The sequence below is a fragment of the Oncorhynchus mykiss genome, chromosome 31 (assembly GCF_013265735.2).
Source record: "Oncorhynchus mykiss isolate Arlee chromosome 31, USDA_OmykA_1.1, whole genome shotgun sequence".
In the NCBI taxonomy this organism is placed as follows: domain Eukaryota; kingdom Metazoa; phylum Chordata; class Actinopteri; order Salmoniformes; family Salmonidae; genus Oncorhynchus; species Oncorhynchus mykiss.
In genome coordinates this window covers 18,631,978-18,655,675 of record NC_050571.1, presented here as the reverse complement: position 1 = coordinate 18,655,675, position 23,698 = coordinate 18,631,978, and the positions used below count along the sequence as shown (strand labels likewise).

The following is a 23,698-nucleotide window of genomic DNA, read 5'->3' as shown; positions in this document are numbered from 1 at the left end:
AACAATGTAAAAACATATTTTTATCAGTGTCTTCTCTGTGTCTACATCACAGTATTAAGTGCAAGTATATGCATTTACCATGCATCAATGAAAGCTCTCTTTATTCAGTTGGACTATGAGCCTGGATATTTGGGTAAATTTATGATTATTATGATACTGTGTGTACTGAAATGCCAGTTACCTGTAAGGTTTCTAGTTCAAATCCCCGAGCAGACGAGGTGAAAAATCTGTCATTCTGTCCACGAGCAAGACAACAACAGCTCCCCGGACGCCTAATGTGGCAGCCCCCGCACGTCTCCGATTCAGAGGGGTTGGGTTAAAAGCGGTAGTCACGTTTCAGTTGGAGCTTGTGTGCAATTGACAAAAAATAAATGCAATCCTTTAATTGAATCCCCTTGTTTGTAGAAATGGTTGTCTTGGAGATTAACACATAGTGGGAGTAGAGTAGAGCACTTCTCAAAACTATAAAAACAAAATGTCTTTGCTATATAATGTAATATTTATATATACTGTAATATTTTTGCATTAAGAAAAAGTCCTTAATATATTTACAGTAAGGGTGGAATGATAGTGCCTCACAATAATTTTCCACCCCCAAAATTATTGGGCCCAGACAAAATTGCATTCGAATGGTGCAGCCTTATTGGCCAAGCGCATATGATAATGAAAAGACAAAAGTGTATTATTCTCTTATAATATCTTAATGATTATCCCCTTTCCCCCTTTGTTTAACCTTGTGGAATGTTGAAAGGTCATTGACTGATTGTTCCACAGTGACCCCTCTGACAACTTCCCCTGGGGGCTATTCATTATGTCGATTCTGTTGCAAAACTACCAGAATTTGTTCTATAGAAACTTGTTTTAATTTGCAACTGTTTGAACTAATAAATACACCACTGGGGTTCATTATGCCGATTGTTTTGCAAAATGTTTCGCCTGTTGCAAAATGTTTAGTTTGTTGCAAAACGTTTGGTCTGTTGCAAAACGATTTGCATTTTTTGCAACAGTTAACGCCAAATGCTGTTGAGTTCCGTTTTGTTCTTAAACGGAAGTTGTAGTTCAGTTGTGTCTCGCCCCCAAAAAATAAAATATAAAATAAGTGGCTGGAAGACGTTCACTCCACTTTAGAGCATGGTAGAATTGATAATTTATTGATGTGCAGATTGGAAAGGGAAACTTTAGAAACCATAACATTTAAATGAACTAGAACTTCCGTTGAGGAACCCAACAGCGTTTATGTCACGCTGAAGAGCGGTTGGAGTTAACGGTTTCTGTTGCAAAACGTTTTTCAACAGTCGAAACATTTAACAACAGAATCGTCGTAATGAATACACGCCTGATTTGGTTTGTGCGGTTGACACCGCCACGTTGATTGGTCGGCAGATTTCACGTGTAGAAAGAAATGTGTCAGTCAAGTTAATAACAGGAAACTAGACACTCAGCTGAAGATAGAGGGCAATCGATAACAAAACAGCCTGCCATCGCCTCGCCTACACAGGTGTCATCATCAGCTGTGTCGATGGATACTCAGGAATACCAATTTTCCAACCAGAGGCATTTTGATATTTATTTTGTTTAGAGATAAAATATCGAGAAAGGTCCGTTTCAGGTAGCACGCAAGCTAGTTAGCTAACTAAAGCTAGCTTGCATTTACCTGCACATAGTTAGCTGCTAGCTAGCTAATTGCTGATGGAGTTTGATAGCAATTAACAAGCTTGCTAACGTTAGCTACGGACAGAGCCTGTTGGCTATATAATGTAACGTTAGCTATTTAGCCAAAGAAGCCTTATCCACCTTTCGGATTCTGTCGAGTTGTAAACGTAATGTTAGCTGGCCAGCTAAGTAGCTAGCTAGCTAGTTAGGTAATTGAACTGTAATGAACTTACATGCTCGCTGCTTTCTTGCATTTGGTATCTAGCTTACCAACACAGCTAGCTAGGTTTGAGATATTGTTTACATGGAACACCGGAAACTTGCTTGCTTTGCGATGCAAATCTGATGGCACGAGCAACATAGACTAGCTAGGTTCATAGAATGACGTCAATGCCCAGACCTTTACATGGACATAGGAGGCTAACAACAGCAAGGGAATGTTTTTTTTTTCATCTTTAAGGTCCAATATCCAATGTCAATATTTGGGTGCCGTCTCTCCCTAAATATGGTAAATGCGTTTGAATGAAGATCCAGCTGCGAGGAACACAAAGCCTGTTCTCTTGTCGGTGTTGAGGAGATGTCATTGACAGCAGCATGCATTTTGCTGGCAGGAGCAGCACCGATGCCCCCATGTCTAGCGCCGCCTCCATCGGTTCCTCTTTTCGTTTCTTGCCCGTCATCTGCTTGGGAATCGCCGCAGCATTACTTTTTCAGTTTGGATATGGGGGGCTCACCATAACGTCATTTTTTCTGAAGCTTTTTATTTATATCTCCTTTGCATTGTTCTGCTTCTTGTTGGGAAGCTTTGGTCTCCTCGTTAAAAAGGGTCCTCCTAAAATCAGCCGATTTGAAACTTCAAAGAGACAGTCTGCGTACCTGTTGGACTTGTTTAACAAATTAATGGTAAGCATCCTGAATAGTTTTTATTTATGTTCATGTCATGGACCTTTTCATTGTTCTCCATGTCATCCTTGTTATGGCCACTGAGTTGTGTGTCAGAGTGAGACATTTTAAATTCAATATGGTAGACCTCTATAGGCATTCATTATTGTGCTCTTCAGTCCTGCGTGAGGACACATTATCATGTTGTGTTATAGCCTATAGCTCCAACAGTCTGCCAGACCTTTGAAGCATAGGCAGTGTATCTCAGTCTTGTATCTCCTGCATGACACTGTGTGGGTGTTATGTTTAGAAATATCATTGTTGCTCAATACTACCTCAATCACTTCCCTGTCTGGGTTGGACATCACTGCCCATTCAACTATTCCATTATTTATGAATTTCTGTTTGAGGTTGTTAGATTATATCCTTTGTCAATGGTCTTGTTTGTATGCATGCAATGGGCTGAGAGAGCGTTATTGACCTTCGGCTGGGACTCCATCCTTTGTACTTGTGTTGTGTTATGTTTGCAGGGAAGGTTCACCGTGCCACTTTTGGAGTCTGCGCAGACAAGAAGAGTGGTGGTATCACACAATGTGGACAAGGCCCTTAAAGAAGGTTAGTGTTTGGTGGTTAAAACCCCAAATATAATGCTGCAGAACCATCATTTGTGTGGAGTCGGCAGTCCTAGAATTGGCCATCCTCTTCTCAGGAAGAGCTTGTGAGATTAGCAGCTTCCTTTCACTTGGTGTAAGAAACACGGCAAGATTTCAATTGCATACTCCTCGATCCTTGTCTCCTTCTCAACCCATTGGATGAGAAAGCCAGAGGTCCCTCCCCTCTGACCTTCTCCAATGGGTTTTAAGGAAACGAGGAGAGAGGACGCAAGGAGTATGTAGTTGAGATCACTACATTTGTCATTCATTAAGCACCACATCTGCTCACACCCCAAACAACATTTCTCATTTACATTTTACAAGGTGAAGATAGCCTTTCAAATAACTTTCCCTACTGGCAAATAAAAGCTATCCCCTGGTAATGAGATCACAATTACATGTGTATTACTGTATTTAACAAGCTGCTGTGTGTTACTGCATGGATGGTTAATCGCAAGCCCCTTATCGAAGGTAGCATTTACCCTAATGACTGGCACTTATTATACCCACCAGGCAGAAACCAATCAGAAATGGTATTATTGAAATGTTGATTACAGAAAGGAACAACAAAGGAAGTTTGACCCAACCTCCCCCACCTTGTTCAGCCTATGTTGGATAGGATTACTGAATCTGTTGAAGCAGTGTGATAGAGGGTCTCACATGATTGGAGGGGAAGAAAGGCCCAGTGTTCCCTTTATAGTGCACTTTTGACCAGGGTCCATGGAGGAGAGCATGGTGGCCCTTGTCAAAAGTAGTGCACTGTAAAGGGAACATGGTGCCATTTGGGACAGGGACGGAGATGTTTGCTGTCCTCCCTGGCCCTGTGTTTAACCAACATGCTCTTTACTTTACACACCACTCCTTTCATTCATACAGCAGGAGATTGTTCTCCGGCAATTTAGATTTATCAATCCAATCGTTTCTTGCAGCTGTTAGCTTCGCTTGAGGATTGAACCGCTTACTTCATGGCTGGAGTTTGGTAGCTTACACTTTGGCTCTACAGTGATATATTGTCATGTATTTGCAGCAAGTCATGCAGAAAGGCATTACTGTCTTGTCTACTCCCTCTGGTATTGTGATAAAATGTTATATCAAATCAGATCTGTATATACTGACATGATGACCTGGTCCCCGCCCTAACAATAGGAGTCCCAAAGGCGGGAAGACAGGCGGTCTGCTTATTGTGGACAGATTTTGACTGGAGAGAACTTTCTCGCTTCGCCTCTTCCAGTATATACAGATCTCAAGACGTCAGCAAGGAGTTGCTTGAGCACAATGAGCCAAGTAAAGCCAATTGTGCGCCTCCCTATGGAACTCCTGGTCACTGCCGGTTGTGACACTGGGGTTGAACCCCAGGCTGCAGTGATGCTGTGCCTTAGGCCTCTGCGCCATTCGGGAGGCCCCGCCTCTTCCTTTCTGATCATTTCTGAGCAACGCCATAGCAAGGTCCATGCTGTCCATGCTGCCCTCTGACCTATCACATGTTTGGTAAAGATGGGTCATTGAGGAGGAGCTCACTAGTGTTAATGCAAATTAATTGCCAAGGTGGTTGGCAGGTCACCCCATCACTGGCATTACCATCATGTGGTTCTTATGTAGGGATTGAGTGAAGCCATCCAGGAGATATAAACTGATCTTCTTCACTGACTATGTTACTGTTTTCAACAAGAGCTCAACCAACCTCCCATGTCTCTCCACACTAAGGGAGTTTAAGTTATTCACAATATCCTGTAGAGGGCTCACTGTGGAGTTGGGCACTGTCAGTCTGAAGCAAAGCAAATTGAAGGCCTTTCATTTTTGGGATATGTCTGACTAGGCTATAGCGCCTTACTCTACCTGGGTTTGTGCTCCATACAGTGCTGTCTGGCTCGCTATAGAAACACAGAAATGTAGCTGCAGTCAGACCTTGGCATGCTTTGGGTTTAGTGTCTTGAGACAAGTCTTTCCGTACAGTATATACTCATTGATATGGAAGAGGTTCTGTATCATGACAGACAGTGGCGCACTCTGTATGGAGTGGCTGCAGGCTCCAGTAGTTTGGGTGTGTTTGTGTAAATCCCCTGACTGAAGAACATCTATTACCTGGCAGCCAGCATTGGTACTGTGCTGCGGTCCTCCCAGAAGAAGGGTCTTTACTGTCTGTTTCTACTGTCTGTATGGCTACTGCCTTATGCTGATGTCACAGAGAGAGTACCACTGAAAAAGTACATCTCCCCAACCAGGAGAGTAAACTGTTGCCTAGATGGCTAGGACACAACTGGCTTAATTAAGGAGCAATCCGAAAGGGTATAGGGTTGGCTTAGGCACCATAGAGGTTAGCCTGTTGGACCAGATGGGTGATATAGCAAGCAAATCCACTGTCTGGGAGAACCCAGTGTTTAATTTAGGTCCTTTCAGGCCCCCTACAAGCTTTAATGTTGAATACAATTTGAATCTACTCTCACGGTTGTCTGTGGGGTTGGTCCTTATGATGCTCTGAGTTTTAGATCATATATCCACAAGAAAGTATTATTAAACCAACTTTTCAACATGTTGCTAGTGGATTAAGGTTTCTGTCACCCGAAGCATTCGCACAGCCATGACCTCGGCTAGTGTGCATGACCTCGGCTAGTGTGCATGCATCACTATTTACATGGTTGTGCATATGCTTCAGGTGCTTGAAATTAGAGGTAGACCGATTAATCGGCTTGGCCGATTTCAAGTTTTCATAACAATCGGTAATCTGCATTTTTGGCCTCCGATCATGGCCGATTACATTGCAGTCCACGAGGAGACTGCGTGGCAGGCTGACTACCTGTTATGCGAGTGCAGCAAGGAGCCAAGGTAAGTTGCTAGTTAGCATTAAACTTATCTTATAAAAAACAATCCATCTTAACATAATCACATGGTTGATATTACTAGTTTATCTAGTTGGTCATGTGTTGCATATAATCAATGCAGTGCCTGTTAATTTATCATCGAATCGCAGCCTACTTCACCAAACGGGTGATGATTTAACAAGAGCATTCGCGAAAAAAGCACTGCCGTTTCACAAATGTACCTAACCAGAAACATCAATGCCTTTCTTAAAATCAATACACAAGTATATATTTTTAAACCTGCATATTTAGTTAATATTGCCTGCTAACATGAATTTATTTTAACTAGGAAATTGTGTCACTTCTCTTGTGTTCTGTGCAAGCAGTTTGGGCTGCCTGGCTTGTTGCGAACTGTGTGAAGACCATTTCTTCCTAACAAAGACCTTAATTAATTTGCCAGAATAGTACATCATTTTGACACAACATTGAAGGTTGTGCAATGTAACAGGAATATTTAGACTTAGGGATGCCACCTGTTAGATAAAATACGGAACGGTTCCATATTTCACTGAAAGAATAAATGTTTTGTTTTCTAAATGATACTTTCCGGATTCGACCATATTAATGACCTGCGGCTCGTATTTCTGTGTGTTTATTATATTATAATTAAGTATGATTTGATAGAGCAGTCTGACTGAGCGGTGGTAGGCAGCAGCAGGCTCGTAAGAATTCATTCAAACGGCAATTTCCTGCATTTGCCAGCAGCTCTTCGCTGTGCTTCAAGCATTGCGCTGTGTAGGACTTCAAGCCTATCAACTCCCGAGATTAGGCTGGCAATACCATAGTGCCTATAAGAACATCCAATAGTCAAAGGTATATGAAATACAAATGGTATAGATAAATAGTCCTATAATTCCTATAATAACTACAACCTAAAACTTCTTAACTGGGAATATTGAAGACTCATGTTAAAAGAAACCACCAGCTTTCATATGTTCTCATGTTCTGAGCAAGGAACTTAAATGTTATCTTTTTTACATGGCACACATTGCACCTTTACTTTCTTCTCCAACACTGTGTTTTTGCATTATTTAAACCAAATTGAACATGTTTCATTATTTATTTGAGAGTAAATCGATATTCTATTTATGTATTAAGTTAAAATAAGTGTTCATTCAGTATTGTTGAAGTTGTCGTTATTATTTTTATATATATATATATATATATATATATATATATATATATATATATATATATATATATATATATATATATATATATATATATATATATATATATATATATATATACCGGTTAAACCAACTTATCAACACGTTGGTAGTGGGTTCACATTTCTAGTACAGGTCGACCTCTACTAGAAATGTGAACCCACTACCAACGTGTTGATAAGTTGGTTTAACCAGAGGAACCGGTAGAGTAATGTTAAATAGAATTACATTTGACATTACGGCTTGGCGAGGCTCTGAAAGGACCACATCCAAATGAGCACACAGCAATGTTTCCAATAGTACCTAGTAAGCATTAGCTAGCTATTAGTGGCTGATGTACTAGGCTAGGATTGAGTAAGAAAAGGAGGTGGGGCTGATGGTCCAACATGATCCAGTCTTAATGTAAACCTACACCGTGAAATAAAGATGGATTGTGGCTGAACAGAGAATTCAGAGTTTTGCTACCCTTTAGCAGCAGAGATTTCTATTGATGCTTCTGCTGAAATTTACCCTGTATTTTGCCAAGCAGTGTACCAACCACATCTTGTTCTCTGTGTCTCCAGTGTTTGACTACAGCTACAGGGACTATGTCCTGTCGTGGTATGTGCCGCTGAGCCGCGACGAGGGACAGCTCTACCAGATGCTGTCGGAGGACTTCTGGGAGATGGCCAAGCAGCTGCGGGGCCGCCTGGCAGACGTCGACATGGTCAACGTGGTCTGCAATGACACCGTCAAGACCCTCCATGCACACTTCTGTGACCTCAAGACAGCCAATACCAGGTACAGGAGGGTGTGGGAGGAGGAGATCTGTTTGTGCTGTCTTGCCAGCTCATGCTGGTTTGACAACCATAGGAGTTAGGACAACACAAACCGATCGGGGAGCAGGCTAGAGGAGAGGTTCAGGGGCCCTAACATGAGCCTCTCTGGTCTGTTGAGAATATAGAGGTGGTCATCATCACTCTGTAATACTCGGCATACCCAGCTTCCCCCTTTTCTCAGGAAAGGAGAGCAGCCTTGCTTATTTTAGTCTGTGGCCATGGAGCAAAGCTCGGGACAGGGTTCTTACTCAAACTTATGCTACTGTACTGGAGAGGATGCTTTTTCGCTGTCTGTTTTAGCTGTTTGGTTAACCCCTTTGGAAATTGGATATTGTCACAAACCGTCTCGAAGTCCGTAACTAACAGGGAGACAACGTGGAGATTAGGAATAACAAATATATTTATTAACTGAAGTAACGTAAATACAATTAACAATGGTGTGTCGTCAGTAATCAGTAGTGTAAGTGAGTGGTTGCATGCATTAATGTGATAATGAGGGGTGTTGAAAGGTGCCAATGCAAACAAACACAATGGTCACAAAAATGCCACAACCAAAATCCAACAGTGTGTCTGCATGGAGAGTCTCCTCATGGGCCCAGGTGTGTCCCATGTCGCTGACGACCTTCCCAGCTCCCTCCGCCTACATCATAATAAGGAAAACGAGCAAAGAGAAAGAAACCGGAAGACAGAGTGGGAGGGTCGTCACAATATGGATGGGGCCAGATATAAATGTTTCTAACAGAACAACTATGCATATATGCATATGCATGACCATGGTAGCAATTGAAAGAGATCACTTTGGAGATTATAGGGAAATTATCAGGACACAGCAGTTCACATGTCACAAGACTTTAACCAAACATGACACTAATTTTAAGTGCATTTTACATTTACTGTACTTTTCACAGCATTTGTCAATAAAATCTGAAAGTACTTTTTGGAGTAGGTGCAAGATGAGAAAAAAATGATTACATGGGTTTGAGTGTGAGGTCTTACTGGTGTATCCAAGTTGCCACACACCTCTTCAAACTGAACAGTTCCTAAGTCTTTTCAATGAGCTTTTATCACTCAAGGAAAGCTCTTTCCTTATCAGGTGCTTTTTTTTAAAGCTCTACACGCTTTGCCGTTGATAAACAGAAGCAAGCGCACGTGTAGTTCTTTATTTGGAACACAGCCCTGCGTCCCCACCGTCACACAATTACTATTGATTCTGTCAGTCAAAACCCATGGACCCCTGTGAAGCAGAGAACGTGACCTCTGGCGTCATGTTGTAACGGTTTTGACTTGAGGTTATTATTTATAGGGGTGCCAGGTAGGTTGTGCCTACCAGAGAAAACATTGGTTTCTCCGTTTAGTTTGGGAGGGAATGAGTCCCATCTGGTCCGTCAAGTCTACACCAATACAAAGGACTTATGTAAAAGTCAGGATGGAAATCAACTTTTCATAAACCCTTAAAACATTGGAAAGAACTTCAAAAACAACTATATTCTTTTGCGTGGGTTGTATTAGCAACACCAATGATTACACACACACACATATAATAATATCACAATGAGTTCTGGTTCCTCCAGAAATGTCCTGTACCTCGGGCCTAAAAAGAGTCCAGCCCGGTAAAGGAGTTCAGGGAACTCAAGTGAACTTTGTCACGCAATGTTTGTCCATTCATTCAAGTGTAGCGTAAACCCAGTATTAATCATACAATTATTTTAGCACAGAACTTTAAAGCGTATCAACTCTTACTAAGTCCTCAACTACAACTAACTACATAAATCATCACTGTATACATCACAACAAAACAAATGAAATACCGTATACAAAAAGGTTGTAGTCAGTCGGTCAGTCAGACAATCCAATCCGCCAACAGATCTCCAGCGGAGAAAGGCCATGAAGAACGGAGAGGTGTAGTCCACGGACGCAAAGAGTGGATCCTGGGTAAACTCTATTAGGCTACAAAACACACGTTTAACAGCAACAAAACAAATGGAATAGAGACGCTTCGGAACTGAGGGTTGAACACATCCTCATTCACGTCTCCATCACAACCCCACTTTTGCGCAGCTGATGCTGGCTATTTAATTGGGAATTAAAGGGAAAGCACCCTATTGGAAGGAGAAGCACTGAGACGGTTCAGAAAAATTCAGGGCCGTCACAATGTATGTATAGCATGTTACTTTACAGCCACTGTGTTCCAATTTTGACAAAATCAGCCATTTTCAACTGTAAGGGATGACGGGCTGTGAGCGGAATGAGCTACTGGTCAGTGTTTATGATGCTGTAAAGTCTCTGTTCCATTTGCCCCAGACATGTAGAAGTGGAGCTAACTCATAGGAAAGCAAGGACAGACAGGGAAATGGGGAAAGTATTCAGACCCCTTGACTTTTTCCACGTTTTGTTATGTTACAGCCTTATTCTAAAATGTATTGAATAAAAAAATGTTTTCATGTCCTCCTCAATCTACACACACTATCCCATAATGACAGTGATAACAGGTTGTTTGAATTTTTTTGAAAATGTATTACAAATATAAAACATACCTTATTTACATAAGTATTCAGGCCCTTTGCTATGAGACTTGAAATTGAGCCCAGGTGCATCCTGTTTCCATTAATCATCCTTGAGATGTTTCTACAACTTGATTAACGTCCACCCGTGGTAAATTTTAATTGATTGGACATGATTTGGAAAGGCACACAACTGTCTATATAAGGTCCCACAGTTGACAGTGCACGTCAGAGCAAAAATCAAGCCATGAGGTCGGTTGGAATTGTTCGTAGAGCCCCAAGACAGTATTGTGTCGAGGCACAGATCTGGGGAAGGGTACAAAACAATTTATTCGGCATTGAAGATCCCCACGAACACAGTGGCCTCCATCATTCTTAAATGGAAGAAGTTTGGAACCACCAAGCTGGCCGCCCAGGCAAACTGGGCTATCAGGGAGGTGACCAAGAACCTGATGGCCACTCTGACAGAGCTCCGGAGTTCCTCTGTGGAGATGGGAGAACCTTCCAGAAGGACAACCATCTCTGCAGAACTCCACCAGTCAGGCCTTTATGGTAGACTGGCCAGACGGAAGCAACTCCTCAGTAAAAGGCACATGACAGCCTGCTTGGAGTTTGCCAAAAGGCACCTAAAGGACTCTGACTGTGAGAAACAAGATTCTCTGGTCTGATGGAACCAAGATTGAACTCTTTGGCCTGAATGCCAAGCATCTCCTCTGGAAGAAACCTGGCACCATCCTTAAGGTGAAGCGTGGTGGCAGCATCATGCTGTAGGGATGTTTTTCAGTGGCAGGAACTGGGAGACTAGTCAGGATCAAGGGAAAGATTAACAGAACAAAGTATAGAGAGATCCTTGATGAAAATCTGCTCCAGAGCTCTCAGGACCTCAGACTGGGGCGAAGGTTCACCTTCCAACAGGACAACGACCCGAAGCACGTAGCCAAGACAACGCAGGAGTGGCTTCGGGGCAAGTCTCTGAATGTCCTTGAGTGGCCCAGCCAGAGCCTGGACTTTAACTGGATCCAACTGTAGGAAGAGTCTGTAGAGACCAGAAAATAGCTATGCTGCGACACTCCCCATCCAACCTGACAGAGCTTGAGAGGAACTGCAGAGAAGAATGGGAGAAACTCACAAAATACAGGTGTGCCAAGCTTGTAGCATCATACTCAAGTAATCGATGGCAAAGGTCGGTCAGTCCTTCTCTTCCAAAGACTTCCAGCTGGAGATGCTGCTCATTATTTAGCACAGTAGATGCATTTCTTTCCCAGCTTGTTTCAGATGCAATCGACCAGAAATGCTGAGATACATTTGCCCCCTCAGAGTTCCCTGCCCCAGAGTTCTCTGCCCCCCCAGAGCTCCCATGACATTGTTCTATGATGGGTTTGTCACTTGTCTTTTTTAAGACTGCAGCTTTATTCACACAAAGATGATGCTCACTTTGACAAACCCATCCTAGTGAATGGATAGTCTTCAGTAGCGGTGAGTGTGTTTTGTAGGCTTTCCAGTAAATGCACACTTCCTCTGTCATGCCTGCTATCATGGCTCAGAAGCCATGATGTCATGTCTGGTGTCATGCCTCATTAAAATGAAAGAGCTGTGACTGCAGTATGGATCAGTATCAGCTATGTTCTCTCCAGCCCCTCTGTACAGAGATCTGTCATGAGGACAGATTGCCCTCTAAAGCTGAATACCAAATCTCTGATGGCTGGCCAGCCTTTATCCTGCCTGGAGTCCAATTGAGGGAAAAAAACTAAGCGCTACAATTAATTCCATTGATTTGACTTTGTTTATCAGCAGTAATCAGCTTACACAAAGATACTGGCATTGCCTGTGCAGTAAGGAAACGCTCCTCTGTAGTGTACAGAACAAAAAAGTAAATGTAGGAGACAGCAGGGTGTGCTCTGTGATGAGCCCCACCCTTCTCTCACTCTCTAACCCCCCCTCTCCCAGGCAGGAGGAGATGCCCAAGCCCTTCCCCCTGCACCAGTGTCTGCAGAGCCCTGAGGAGGAGCTACGGTTCCTGCGCTGCTGTGCCCGCCTGCTCATGCTGTGCCTGCTGCCCACACGAGACGCCCGCTCCTACAGCCTGCGCGTGGTTCTAGTGGAGGTTATCACCACCAAAGGTACACCGACAGCCAGGGACACACCGTCCTCTCTCTCTAAAGCTTATCCATTATTCATTCAACACAGGGACTGATTAACCATGCGTCCCAAATTGCACCCTATACCCTTTATTGTGCATTACTTTTGACCAAGGCCCAAAACCTATGGGAAATTGTCCCAAATGGCACCCTTAATCAGTGAATTGGAAATCTGTTTCATGTAACAATGGCATGATGAGCAATGATGTGGGCTGGATGATGTGCCAGAGCTCCAACTGAATGACTTGTCTGCTACTGTATTTGTTGTTAGGAGGAGGGGAAATGCTCTCGCATGCTTCTCGCTGTACTAACCAAAAAACAACATTGAACAACCAGATACTGGTATTAAAATATTAATGACTATGGACTGTCTCTGAAGACGTCATGTGACGCAAAAATCAAAAGGCAACACCAATCAGAAAAGGGCTGTGTATTTTACTTCCTTGTGAACTGACTTGCTGTGCCATCACAGATGTGGTTCTGTGAATAGCAGTGAAGGCTGCCTGACTGCAGACCAAGGAGGCAGAGCTAAATGGGCTGTCAAGAAGGTGTGGGGGCGATTTGTTTATCTTGCAGGCACAGACGGATGACAAAAATATACTTCCTGATCCCTAATTATTTCTTCATTACCACCGTTACTTAGCAACATCCCTCCTTCAAGGTACTGAACATGTTAGATTTGCACATTTTTTTTTTTTTTACCCCCACTCTCCTGTCATGGTGTTGGTGAGGTTCTGTTTTAAGAGCATCCAAAATGCTCAACGTTACTGCTCGACATTAGTGCTGCTCAACATTAGTGCTGCTCAACATTAGTCAGATATGTTATCAGATTTCAATGTTATTGTTTATGTTATCAGTTTTTTGGGGGCATTTGTTCTTTTTTGTAATTTGTTGATTTTATTTGATCTCACAACAAAGTAATGCGATTTGAGGATAGATTTTGATTTCTTGAACAATGGGACGTTGTATTCTAACTGAGCTCAACCTGAGGCCAGGCTCTAGTACTTCTATGGGTTTCCATGGAGGACTGACTGGGTGGAGACTCCCAAATGGCACCCTATTTCCAATGTAGTGCACTACTTTTGAACAGTGCATAGGGCATTGTTCAAAAGTAGTGCCCTCTGTAGGAAATAGGGTGCCATTTGGGACACAACCAGAGAGGGTGAAGTCTGGGGAAATGTACTGACCGCTGCCCTCTGTACCAAGGCTGGGGGCTGCCTGGAGTGGCCAATCTGATTCCATTTGCCAGAGATTATCTCTGAAATCACCATTAGAAAGCCATTCCACCAGCTATGTGTGAGAAATCTGATAGTTTGCTTTGCATCACAGCAGCACAGCGCTCGGAAATGTTTGCAGTCACACACAAAGCATATCAGATCTTTCAGTGTTTGGCTGAAAACCCTGTAAACTGAAATGGAATAGAATCCTCTAAGCCCCACACTAAAATGTTCCCAACACACATCAGCAAAGCTTTCATCTAGTGCACACCATCTAGCTTGGTGCAGATGATGCCTGCTCTCAGTATTAATACCCATCAGAAGCAAGCAAAAACAGAGGGATGTCTGCAGCTCTCTCAGATCTCAATATTAGTGCCTTGAAGGAAATATGTGGGGGGGGGGGTGTGTCGCAGCAAGAGTAGAGGATGAGGGGGGTGGTTCCTGTTCCAGCCTATAGACCCCCCGATGAAACCCCCGAGGAAGGTGCCTCAAATGGCACCCTATTCTCTACATCAGGGTTTCCCCAACTCGGTCCCGGGGATCCCATGTTTTAGTTTCTGCCCTAGTGCTACACAGCTGCTTCAAATAATCAAAGCTTAATTATGAGTTGATTATTTGAATCAGCTGTGTAGTGCTAGGGCAGAAACCAAAATGTGCGCACAGGGGGGGCCCCAGGACCGAGTTTGGGAAACCCTGCTCTACAAAGTGCACTCCTTTTATGGGCCCTTTTCAAAACCAATGCATTATATAGTGAGAAGGGAGCCATTTTGGACATAGCCCTGGCCTACTGCCTGCCAGCCTCAGCCTTTACCAGTTCAGCTGTTTATGGCTTCTTGTGTAAGCATGTATGAGTCACCCCTTCCCTTCTAAAACATTTATCTCCTCCATAAAAATGAAATATGAAGAAGCCCAGGAAAATAGCCAGGGACATCTGAAGGCAGTCCAGACATGCCATTGTAATACAGGTAATCCAGGATAGTGTGTGGTTGAGGAAGAGAGGAGGCTTTTACATTCAAAGATGGCTCTTTAGTTTGTGCTTGTCAGAGGATGTCACTTTACAACATTAGCTAGTGTGTGTGTCTAAATGATTAAGCTGGAGCATGCCACACTATAAGCCTGTTTTCTACTGTGTGTGTGCAGTGCTGAAGCCGCTGGTGGAGGTGCTGAGTGACCCAGACTTCCTGAACCTCATGCTGCTGTCTCAGCTGGAGCACCGCGAGCAGCTCAACGAGCACCACAAGAAGGCCTATACCTACGCCCCGTCCTACGAGGAGTTCATCAAGCTCATCAGCTCCTCCTCAGACATCGACTTCCTCAAACAGCTCAGGTACAGACAGAGCAGCCCAACCCTCCTCCTACTAGTGCTTCTGAGTGTGGGTTGTATGTGTGTCGACGTCCTGACTGACACAGAAGATCTCCAGTTTTCTCATTAGCCATGCCGACACGTACACCTCAACCACACTGTCTCGTGTCACCCTGACTTGCGTGCGTCATCATACCGACACGTCACACCGTCTCTCCCCTTTAGTGCTGAGAGATTAGTGGGTTTTGGTTCGGTTTATTTTTAAATGCTAAATTTAAATGTTTTAAACAATACATGCATTATGTGGGTTCAATGCTGTAACAGCACAAAACAAGATGGTAGTGCGTGACTGCGCTTTACTATCACTTATTAGGCTCTAACCATTTATTCACATTACTTTAATAAAATATTTCAGTTGTGTATGTTATTTTATTCCAAGTCATCTCATCTCTGCTCAGGCAGTATTAGCCAGACAGCCTTTTATCTCAGTGCTCCCAAAAGAGTCATCAATCGAGTCATCCTGGCTAGCTGTGTGACGAAATCACTATTTTAGTAGTACTTCATAGTAAATAAGTCATACTTTTTAAAACTGCTAAATAACAACTATCAATCAATTAGATGTATTGTCGGGTAGAGATGCCTAACAACCGCTCTCTATCTGTCTGGTGTATCCATCTTTCTTCCTCTGTCTGCCGCCCCCACAAGCATGTTTGCCCAGGAAGAACCAATGAGAACAGGCAGCTAGCTGTACGCGCAATGGATTCTGATCATTGTAGTTAATTACCATGTTTTCTGCTCTTAAACCTCTTGGAATCACCCATCCCAGATCCGGGATAATTGTCATCAACTACGCTAAATAGCATAGCGCAACGGTCAAATAATCTTACTAGAAAATATTCATAGTCATGAAATCACAAGTGAAATATAGCGAAACACAGCTTAGCCTTTTGTAAATCACCCTGTCGTATCAGATTTTGAAATTATGCTTTACAGCGAAAACAATACAAGCGTTTGTAAGTTTAATCGATATACTAGCAAAACATTATGTACACCTAGCGGCAGGTAACTTGGTCACAAATCAGAAAAGCAATCAAATTAATCGTTTACCTTTTGAGCTTAGGATGTTTTCACTCACGAGACACAGCAAATGTTCCTTTGGTTCCATAAAGATATTTTTATATCCAAATACCTCCGTTAGTTTGATGCGTTATGCCTAGGAATCCACCGGAAATAGCGGTCACGACAACGCAGACAAAAATTCAAAATTATATCCATAATATCGACAAACATGGCAAACGTTTTTATAATCAATCTTCAAGGTATTTTTCAAATATCTATTTGATAATATATCAACCGGGACAGTTGGCTTTTCACTAGGACCTGGAGGTTTTTTGCGCAAAAATCACACTGAGAGCCAACAACTGACCACTTACGTTAATTACCATGTTTTCTGCTCTTAATTATGATGAGTTGGACAACATGTCCCAGAGAGATCTCTCTAGACAAAAGGTGCGTTGAGCACACACAAAAAATCCCAAACTAAATGGAATTCAAATAATTAAACCAACTTCGGTCAATTAGTTATTTAAAAAACTCTGTCATTTAATCGCTGAGCACTACTCACCTTAAGTCACCCTGAGTGACAAAGCTGTGTGTTTGTGAGCCTCTATATACCTGCTTCTCTGTGTCCCTAAGCATAGAGAGCTCTCCTGTCTGACAGCCTCATTCGGGATTCCCTCTCCCCTTGTCACAGCCCTGTGTTTCTCTATCATTGACCTACAGCGCAGCTTTTCATGAAATGACACTAGGACCAAAACAATCCCTGGCTGCAGCCTCTGATCAGGGTGCTTTACCACCTCTTGGTGTTGGGCCGTGCTGTGTTCAGCTCTCCTGCAGGCTACAGTCATTACTCCCTCCAGCGCCTCACTCTTATGAGCCATGCCAACCGGACGAAGATTCTTGAAGGATCTAAACATTGTTTGTTAGTGAATAAAGGTACGAGGTGGAGCTTGTGAGTGTGCAGGTTCTATTTTATTAAGTCAGCCTGTCGCCCTAACACCGCGACGCTGGCTGGGTCAGCCTGTCGCCCTAACACCGCGACGCTGGCTGGGTCATAAGGGATCATAGCTTTCACCTGGTCCATCTCATGGACAGAGCAGATTTTCCCAATGAAATGTCCTTGTTTTTGAAAGAAAAGCACTTTTTTTTTGTCCATTTAAAATGACATCAAATTGATCAGAAATACAGTGTTGACATTGTTAATGTTGTAAATGACTAGTGTAGCTGGAAACGGCACATTTTTTATGGAATATCTACATAGGCGTACAGAGGCCCATTATCAGCAACCATCACTCCTGTGTTTAAATGGCACGTTGTGTTAGCTAATCCAAGTTTAGCATTTTAAAAGGCTAATTGATCATTAGAAAACTCTTTTGTAATTCTGTTAGCACAGCTGAAAAATGTTGTTCAGATTAAAGAAGCAATAAAACTGTCCTTTAGACTAGTTGAGTATCTGGAGCATCAGCATTTGTGGGTTCGATTACAGGCTCAAAATGGCCAGGAACAACTTTTTTCTGGAACTCGTCAGTCTATACTTGTTCTGAGAAATGAAGGCTATTCCATGTGAGAAACTTAAGATCTGGTGCAACGCTGTCTACTACTCCCTTCACAGAACAATTCTAACTGGCTCTAACCAGAATAGAAGGAGGAGTGGGAGGCCCCGGTGCACAACTGAGCAAGAGGACAAGTACATTAGTGTCTAGTTTGAGAAACCGACACCTCACAAGTCCTCAACTGGCAGCTTCATTAAATAAAACTCGCAAAACACCAGTCTCAAAGTCAACAGTGAAGAGGCGACTCCGGGATGATGGCCTTCTAGACAGAGTTGCAAAGAAAAAGCCATAACTCAGACTGGCCAATAAAAATAAAAGATTAAGATGGGTAGAAGAACACGCACACTGAACAAAGGAACTCTGTCCTGCTTGATTTTTGCTCTGACGTGTACTGTCAACTGTGGGACTTTATCTACAGCTTGACTACAAGTTGTAGATGCATCTTAAGGATGATCAATGGAAACAGGATGCACCTCAGCTCAATTTCAAGTCTCAAAGCAAAGGGTTTGAATACTTACGTAAATAAGGTATTTTAGTTTTTTGTATACATTTACAAAAATGTCTGAACCTGTTTTCACTTTGTCATTATGGGGTATTGTGTGTAGATTGAGGATATATATATTTTTTAATCAATTTTAGAATAAGGTGTACTGTAACTTTTTCCACTTTTGTTAAGAAATCTGAATAGCTTCCGAAGTGTGTGTGCGGACACACACCGGTTAAATAATTATTTTTAAGCCTTGAGACAATTTGAGAGCTGTATTGTATGTGTGCCATTCAGAGGGTGAATGGGCCAGACAAAATATTTAAGTGCCTTTGAACAGAGTATGGTAGAAGGTGCCAGGCGCACTTGTTTGTCAAGAACTGCAACAGCGAGTTTTTCACACTCGCACACGGGAAACTTATCAAGAAGTGTCCACCACCCAAATGACATCCAGCCAACTTTACACATCTGTGGGAAGCGTTGGAGTCAACATGAGCCAGCATCCCTGTGGAACACTTTCGACACCTTGTAGATGTTCATGCCCTGACGAATTCAGGCTGTTCTGAGGACAAAAGGGGGTGCAACTCAATATTAGGAAGGTGTTCCTAATGTTTTTTACACTCCGTGTACATGCATACAGAGATACAGTGCCTTCAGAAAGTATTCATGCCCCTGGACTTATTCCAGATTTTTGTTACAGCCTGAATTCAAATTGTATTAATGCACTTCTCACCCATTTACACATAATACCCCATAATGACAAACGGTAAGTATTCACACCCCTTTGCTATGACACTTCAAATTGAGCTCAGGTGCATCTAGTACATTTTTTTAAATCATCCTTGAAATGTCACTACAACTTGATTGGAGTCCATCTGTGACCAATTCTTTGGAGGTGATTTAGAAACACACCTGTCTATATAAGGTCCTACAGTTGACAGTGTATGTCAGAGCAGAAACTATACCATGCAGTCCAAGAAACTCTCAGTAGTTCTGAGAGAATTGTGATAAGGCATATGTGGGTAAGGCCTTAAAATAATTTGTAAAGTGTTGAACGTTTCCAAGAGCACGGTGGTCTCCATTTGGGAAATTGAAAAATGGAACTACCCAAACTCTGACCAGAGCTGGACGTCTGACCAAACTGAGCAACCGGGCAATAAGACCTTGGTCAGGGAGGTGACCAAGAACCCAATGACCACTCTGACAGAACTACAGAGTTCCTTAGCTGAGATAGGAGAACCTGCCAGAAGGTCAACAGTCTCCACAGTACTGCACGTGACCGCTGCTCCCCATCTAACTTAACAGAGCTTGAGAAAATATGCAATGAAGAATGGGGGAAAATCCACATGTGCAAAGCTTATACAGACATACCCGAGACCACTCAAAGCTTATACAGACATACCCGAGACCACTCAAAGCTGATACAGACATACCCGAGACCACTCAAAGCTGATACAGACATACCCGAGACCACTCAAAGCTGATAGACATACCCGAGACCACTCAAAGCTGATAGACATACCCGAGACCACTCAAAGCTGATACAGACATACCCGAGACCACTCAAAGCTGATACAGACATACCCGAGACCACTCAAAGCTGATACAGACATACCCGAGACCACTCAAAGCTGATACAGACATACCCGAGACCACTCAAAGTTGTAATCATCACCAAAGGTATTCTACAAAGTATTGACTCGGGTGTGAATACTTAAGCAAATATTTTTTTTTATTTCATTTGAATTAAGTTTGCAAACATTTCTAAACATATTTTTACTTCGTCATAATGGGGTATTGTGTGTAGATGGGAGAGAAGAAACATCTTTTGAATCCATTTTGAATTCAGGCTACAATACAGGATGTGGAATAAGTCAAGGGGTATAAATACTTTCTGAAGGCACTGTGCATGCAGCTGGTGTTCAGCCTGCCTTGTGCCTGACGATCAGAAACTGCATTGGAGGACGGATGTATTAGTCCCAAATGGCACCCTATTCCCTATAGTGCGCTACTTTTGACCAGAGCCCCATGGTAGTGAACTCTATAGGGATGAGGGTGCCATTTGGGATGCAGCCATTGAATGCCCTGTAGTTACTAGTGTATGATAAATCAGCAAAGCATCTTATAATACCGGATCCATCACAACTGTGGATCAGTCCAGTCTTTCTGTATGGCACTCTCAAAGGCAATGATTTCATACGCTTTAATCGTTAACACTAGTCATGTTCTCCACATCGATCACAAGATATAGACCCTTCATTTTTTTCGTTGCTAATTTGATACTATATTGATCCAACTGTAAACCATTTTTTCTTAAGCACTCTGAGTCTTGGCAATGTTCTCTTGTTTTAAGCAGCTGGCTAAAATGTTGCAAGGACAGCCTGCTACATTAGCTAAGGATGACTCATATGTATCTACTGTTGGTAGTCTGTTTACCAGAGGTGTCTGATCCAATTCTCAGTTACGGAAATCATTTAGGCTAAAGTGTTTGTTCTCTTACTGTGTCCAACAGTTTAAACCAGTGGATTTACTTTTTAGGCATTTAACAGAGGCTCTTTATCAGAGTCTACTTACAGGAGCAATTAGGGTTAAGTGCGTTGCATTAGGGCACATTGACAGATTTCTCTCCTAGTTGACTCAGGGATTCGAACCAGCAACCTTTTTGTTACTGGCCCAACGCTCTTAACTGCTAGGCTACCTGCTGGATATAAGGCTTTTCACTTGTGTGATAATTGCAGTATCCAGACAGCTAAATTAGCTAGTTTAGCAGGGTAGATGTAACCATATTTAAGCACACTGATGACGTGGAGCTCTAGCTTAAATTACACCGAACCCGCCCTGTCCGTATACCTTACTGCTGGGTTTCCATGGGAACTGAGCTTCAGTTAGATGACATGTACTGTAGCAGAGCGCTTTATCAGGGAATCAAGAACAGGGTTTTTATCAGTGTAATGGGGGTTTTATATCACTGTAACAGGTCTCTAAAACAGGGGGTGTTTATCAGTATAACAGGTCTCTAAAACGGGGGTTTATCACTGTAACAGGTTTCTAAAATGGGGTTTTTATATCACTATAATGGGGGTTTTATATCACTGTAACAGGTCTCTGTAACAGGGGTTTTTATATCACTGTAACAGGTCTCTAAAACGGGGTGTTTATCAGTATAACAGGTCTCTAAAACGGGGGTTTATCACTGTAACAGGTTTCTAAAATGGGGTTTTTATATCACTATAATGGGGGTTTTATATCACTGTAACAGGTCTCTGTAACAGGGGTTTTTATATCACTGTAACAGGTCTCTAAAACGGGGTGTTTATCAGTATAACAGGTCTCTAAAACGGGGGTTTATCACTGTAACAGGTTTCTAAAATGGGGTTTTTATATCACTATAATGGGGGTTTTATATCACTGTAACAGGTCTCTGTAACAGGGGTTTTTATATCACTGTAACAGGTCTCTAAAACGGGGTGTTTATCAGTATAACAGGTCTCTAAAACGGGGGTTTATCACTGTAACAGGTTTCTAAAATGGGGTTTTTATATCACTATAATGGGGGTTTATATCACTGTAACAGGTCTCTGTAACAGGGGTTTTTATATCACTGTAACAGGTTTCTAAAACGGGGTGTTTATCAGTATAACAGGTCTCTAAAATGTTTGTTTTTTTATCACTAACGGGGGATTTATATCACTGTAACAGGTCTCTAAAACAGGGGTTTTATATCACTAACGGGGGATTTATATCACTGTAACAGGTCTCTAAAACGGGGGTTTTATATCACTTTTTTTGTAATACAAATCTCAACTTCTTTTGGTTCTGTTTTATACCACTATAATGCTCCAGGGCTAATTTTGTTAGCATTTTGGCATGTTTTTATAGAATTGGAAAATAAAAGTTATAAAGCTAACATCCCTTATCACTACAACATGTCTCTAAAACAGGGGTGTTTATATCACTGTAATGCACAGCAAATACTTCAATTGTTTAAGCATATATTGCAGAACAGTGAATATTGACAAAACAGCGCTCTTAAATGGGTCAAGGGTTAGCCAACATGTACTCAAAACAGACATATTTTCAAGTTCAATGCAAACATTTATAAAATATGTTAAATGATTCATTTAAATCAGCCTATTCCCTTTATAGTGCACTACTTTTGACCAGAGACATGGGCCCTGGTTAAATGTAGTTTACTATATAGGGAATAGTGTTCCATTTGGGACACAGTGTTCCCATACAGGCAGTGGTTGATGATGCCTTCACTATTTTGTGCTGTATTATGTCAATACCCCGTAATGACAAATCAAAAATGGGTTTTTAGAAATTTTAGCTAATTAAACGATTACAGCCTTGAGTCCTCTTGGGTATGACACTACAAACTTGGCACACCTGTATTTGGGGAGTTTCTCCCATTCTTCTCTGCAGATCCTCTCAAGCTCTGTCAGGTTGGATGGGGAGTGTTGCTGCACAGCTATTTTCAGGTCGGGTTCAAGTCCGGGACTGGCTGGGTCACTCAAGGACGCCCCCGTCTGAGAACCTGCTCCAGAGCACTCAGGACTTCATCAAGGTTCTCTCTGTACTTTGCTCCGTTCATATTTCCCTCGATCCTGACTTGTCTCCCAGTCCCTGCTGCTTAAAAACATCCCCACAGCATGATGCTGCCACCACCATGCTTCACCGTCGGGGTGGTGCCAGCTTTCTTCCAGACGTGACGCTTCCCATGGAAGATTCTCCTATTTCCACAGAGAAACTCTAGAGCTCTGTCAGTGTCCACTGGGTTCTTGGTCACCTCCCTGACCAAGGCCCTTCTCCCTCAATTGCTCAGTTTAGCTGGGCTGCCAGCTCTAGGAGGAATCTTGGTGGTTCCAAACTTCTTCCAGTTAAGAATGATGGAGGCCACGGTGTTCTTGGGGACATTCAATGCTGCAGAAGGCTTTTGGTACCCCTCCCCAGATCTATGCCTCGACACAATCCTGTCTCCGAGCTCTACGGACAGTTTCTTTGATCTCATGGCTTGGTTTTTGCTCTGTTATGCAATATCATCTGTGGAACCTTTTATATAGACAGATGTGTGCCTTTCCAAATCATGTCCAATCCATTTGAATTTACCACAGGTGGACTCCTGTTGGAGAAACAGATGAAGGATGATCAATAGAAACAGGTTGCACCTGAGCTCAATTTCGAGTCTCATAGCAAAGGGAATGATGTAAATAAGGTATTTCTAAAAACCTGTTTTTGCTTTGTCTTTATGGGGTATTGTGCTCAGATTGATGAGAAATGTTTTATTTAATCATTTTTAGAATAAGGCTGTAACGTAACAAAATGTGGAAAAAGTCAAGGGGTCTGAATACTTTCTGAATACACTATGTCTAATGCTCTATGTAATGTTAGTGACGTGTTGCTTGTGTCT

General features: G+C 42.4%; 1 protein-coding gene across 1 annotated transcript in view; it reads left to right on the top strand.

Moving 5' to 3' along the window:
• Window positions 1–1,368: 1,368 nt before the first annotated feature.
• The window catches only part of snx25 (sorting nexin 25), a 49,700-nt gene continuing 27,370 nt past the window's right edge, over window positions 1,369–23,698 (top strand). The window contains exons 1-5 of the mRNA XM_021583513.2: window positions 1,369–2,556; window positions 3,066–3,150; window positions 7,779–7,995; window positions 12,482–12,654; window positions 15,030–15,216. Of these exons, the coding sequence (XP_021439188.1) occupies window positions 2,248–2,556; window positions 3,066–3,150; window positions 7,779–7,995; window positions 12,482–12,654; window positions 15,030–15,216 (971 nt within the window). The 5' untranslated portion in view covers window positions 1,369–2,247. The remainder of the gene's footprint in view (window positions 2,557–3,065; window positions 3,151–7,778; window positions 7,996–12,481; window positions 12,655–15,029; window positions 15,217–23,698) is intronic.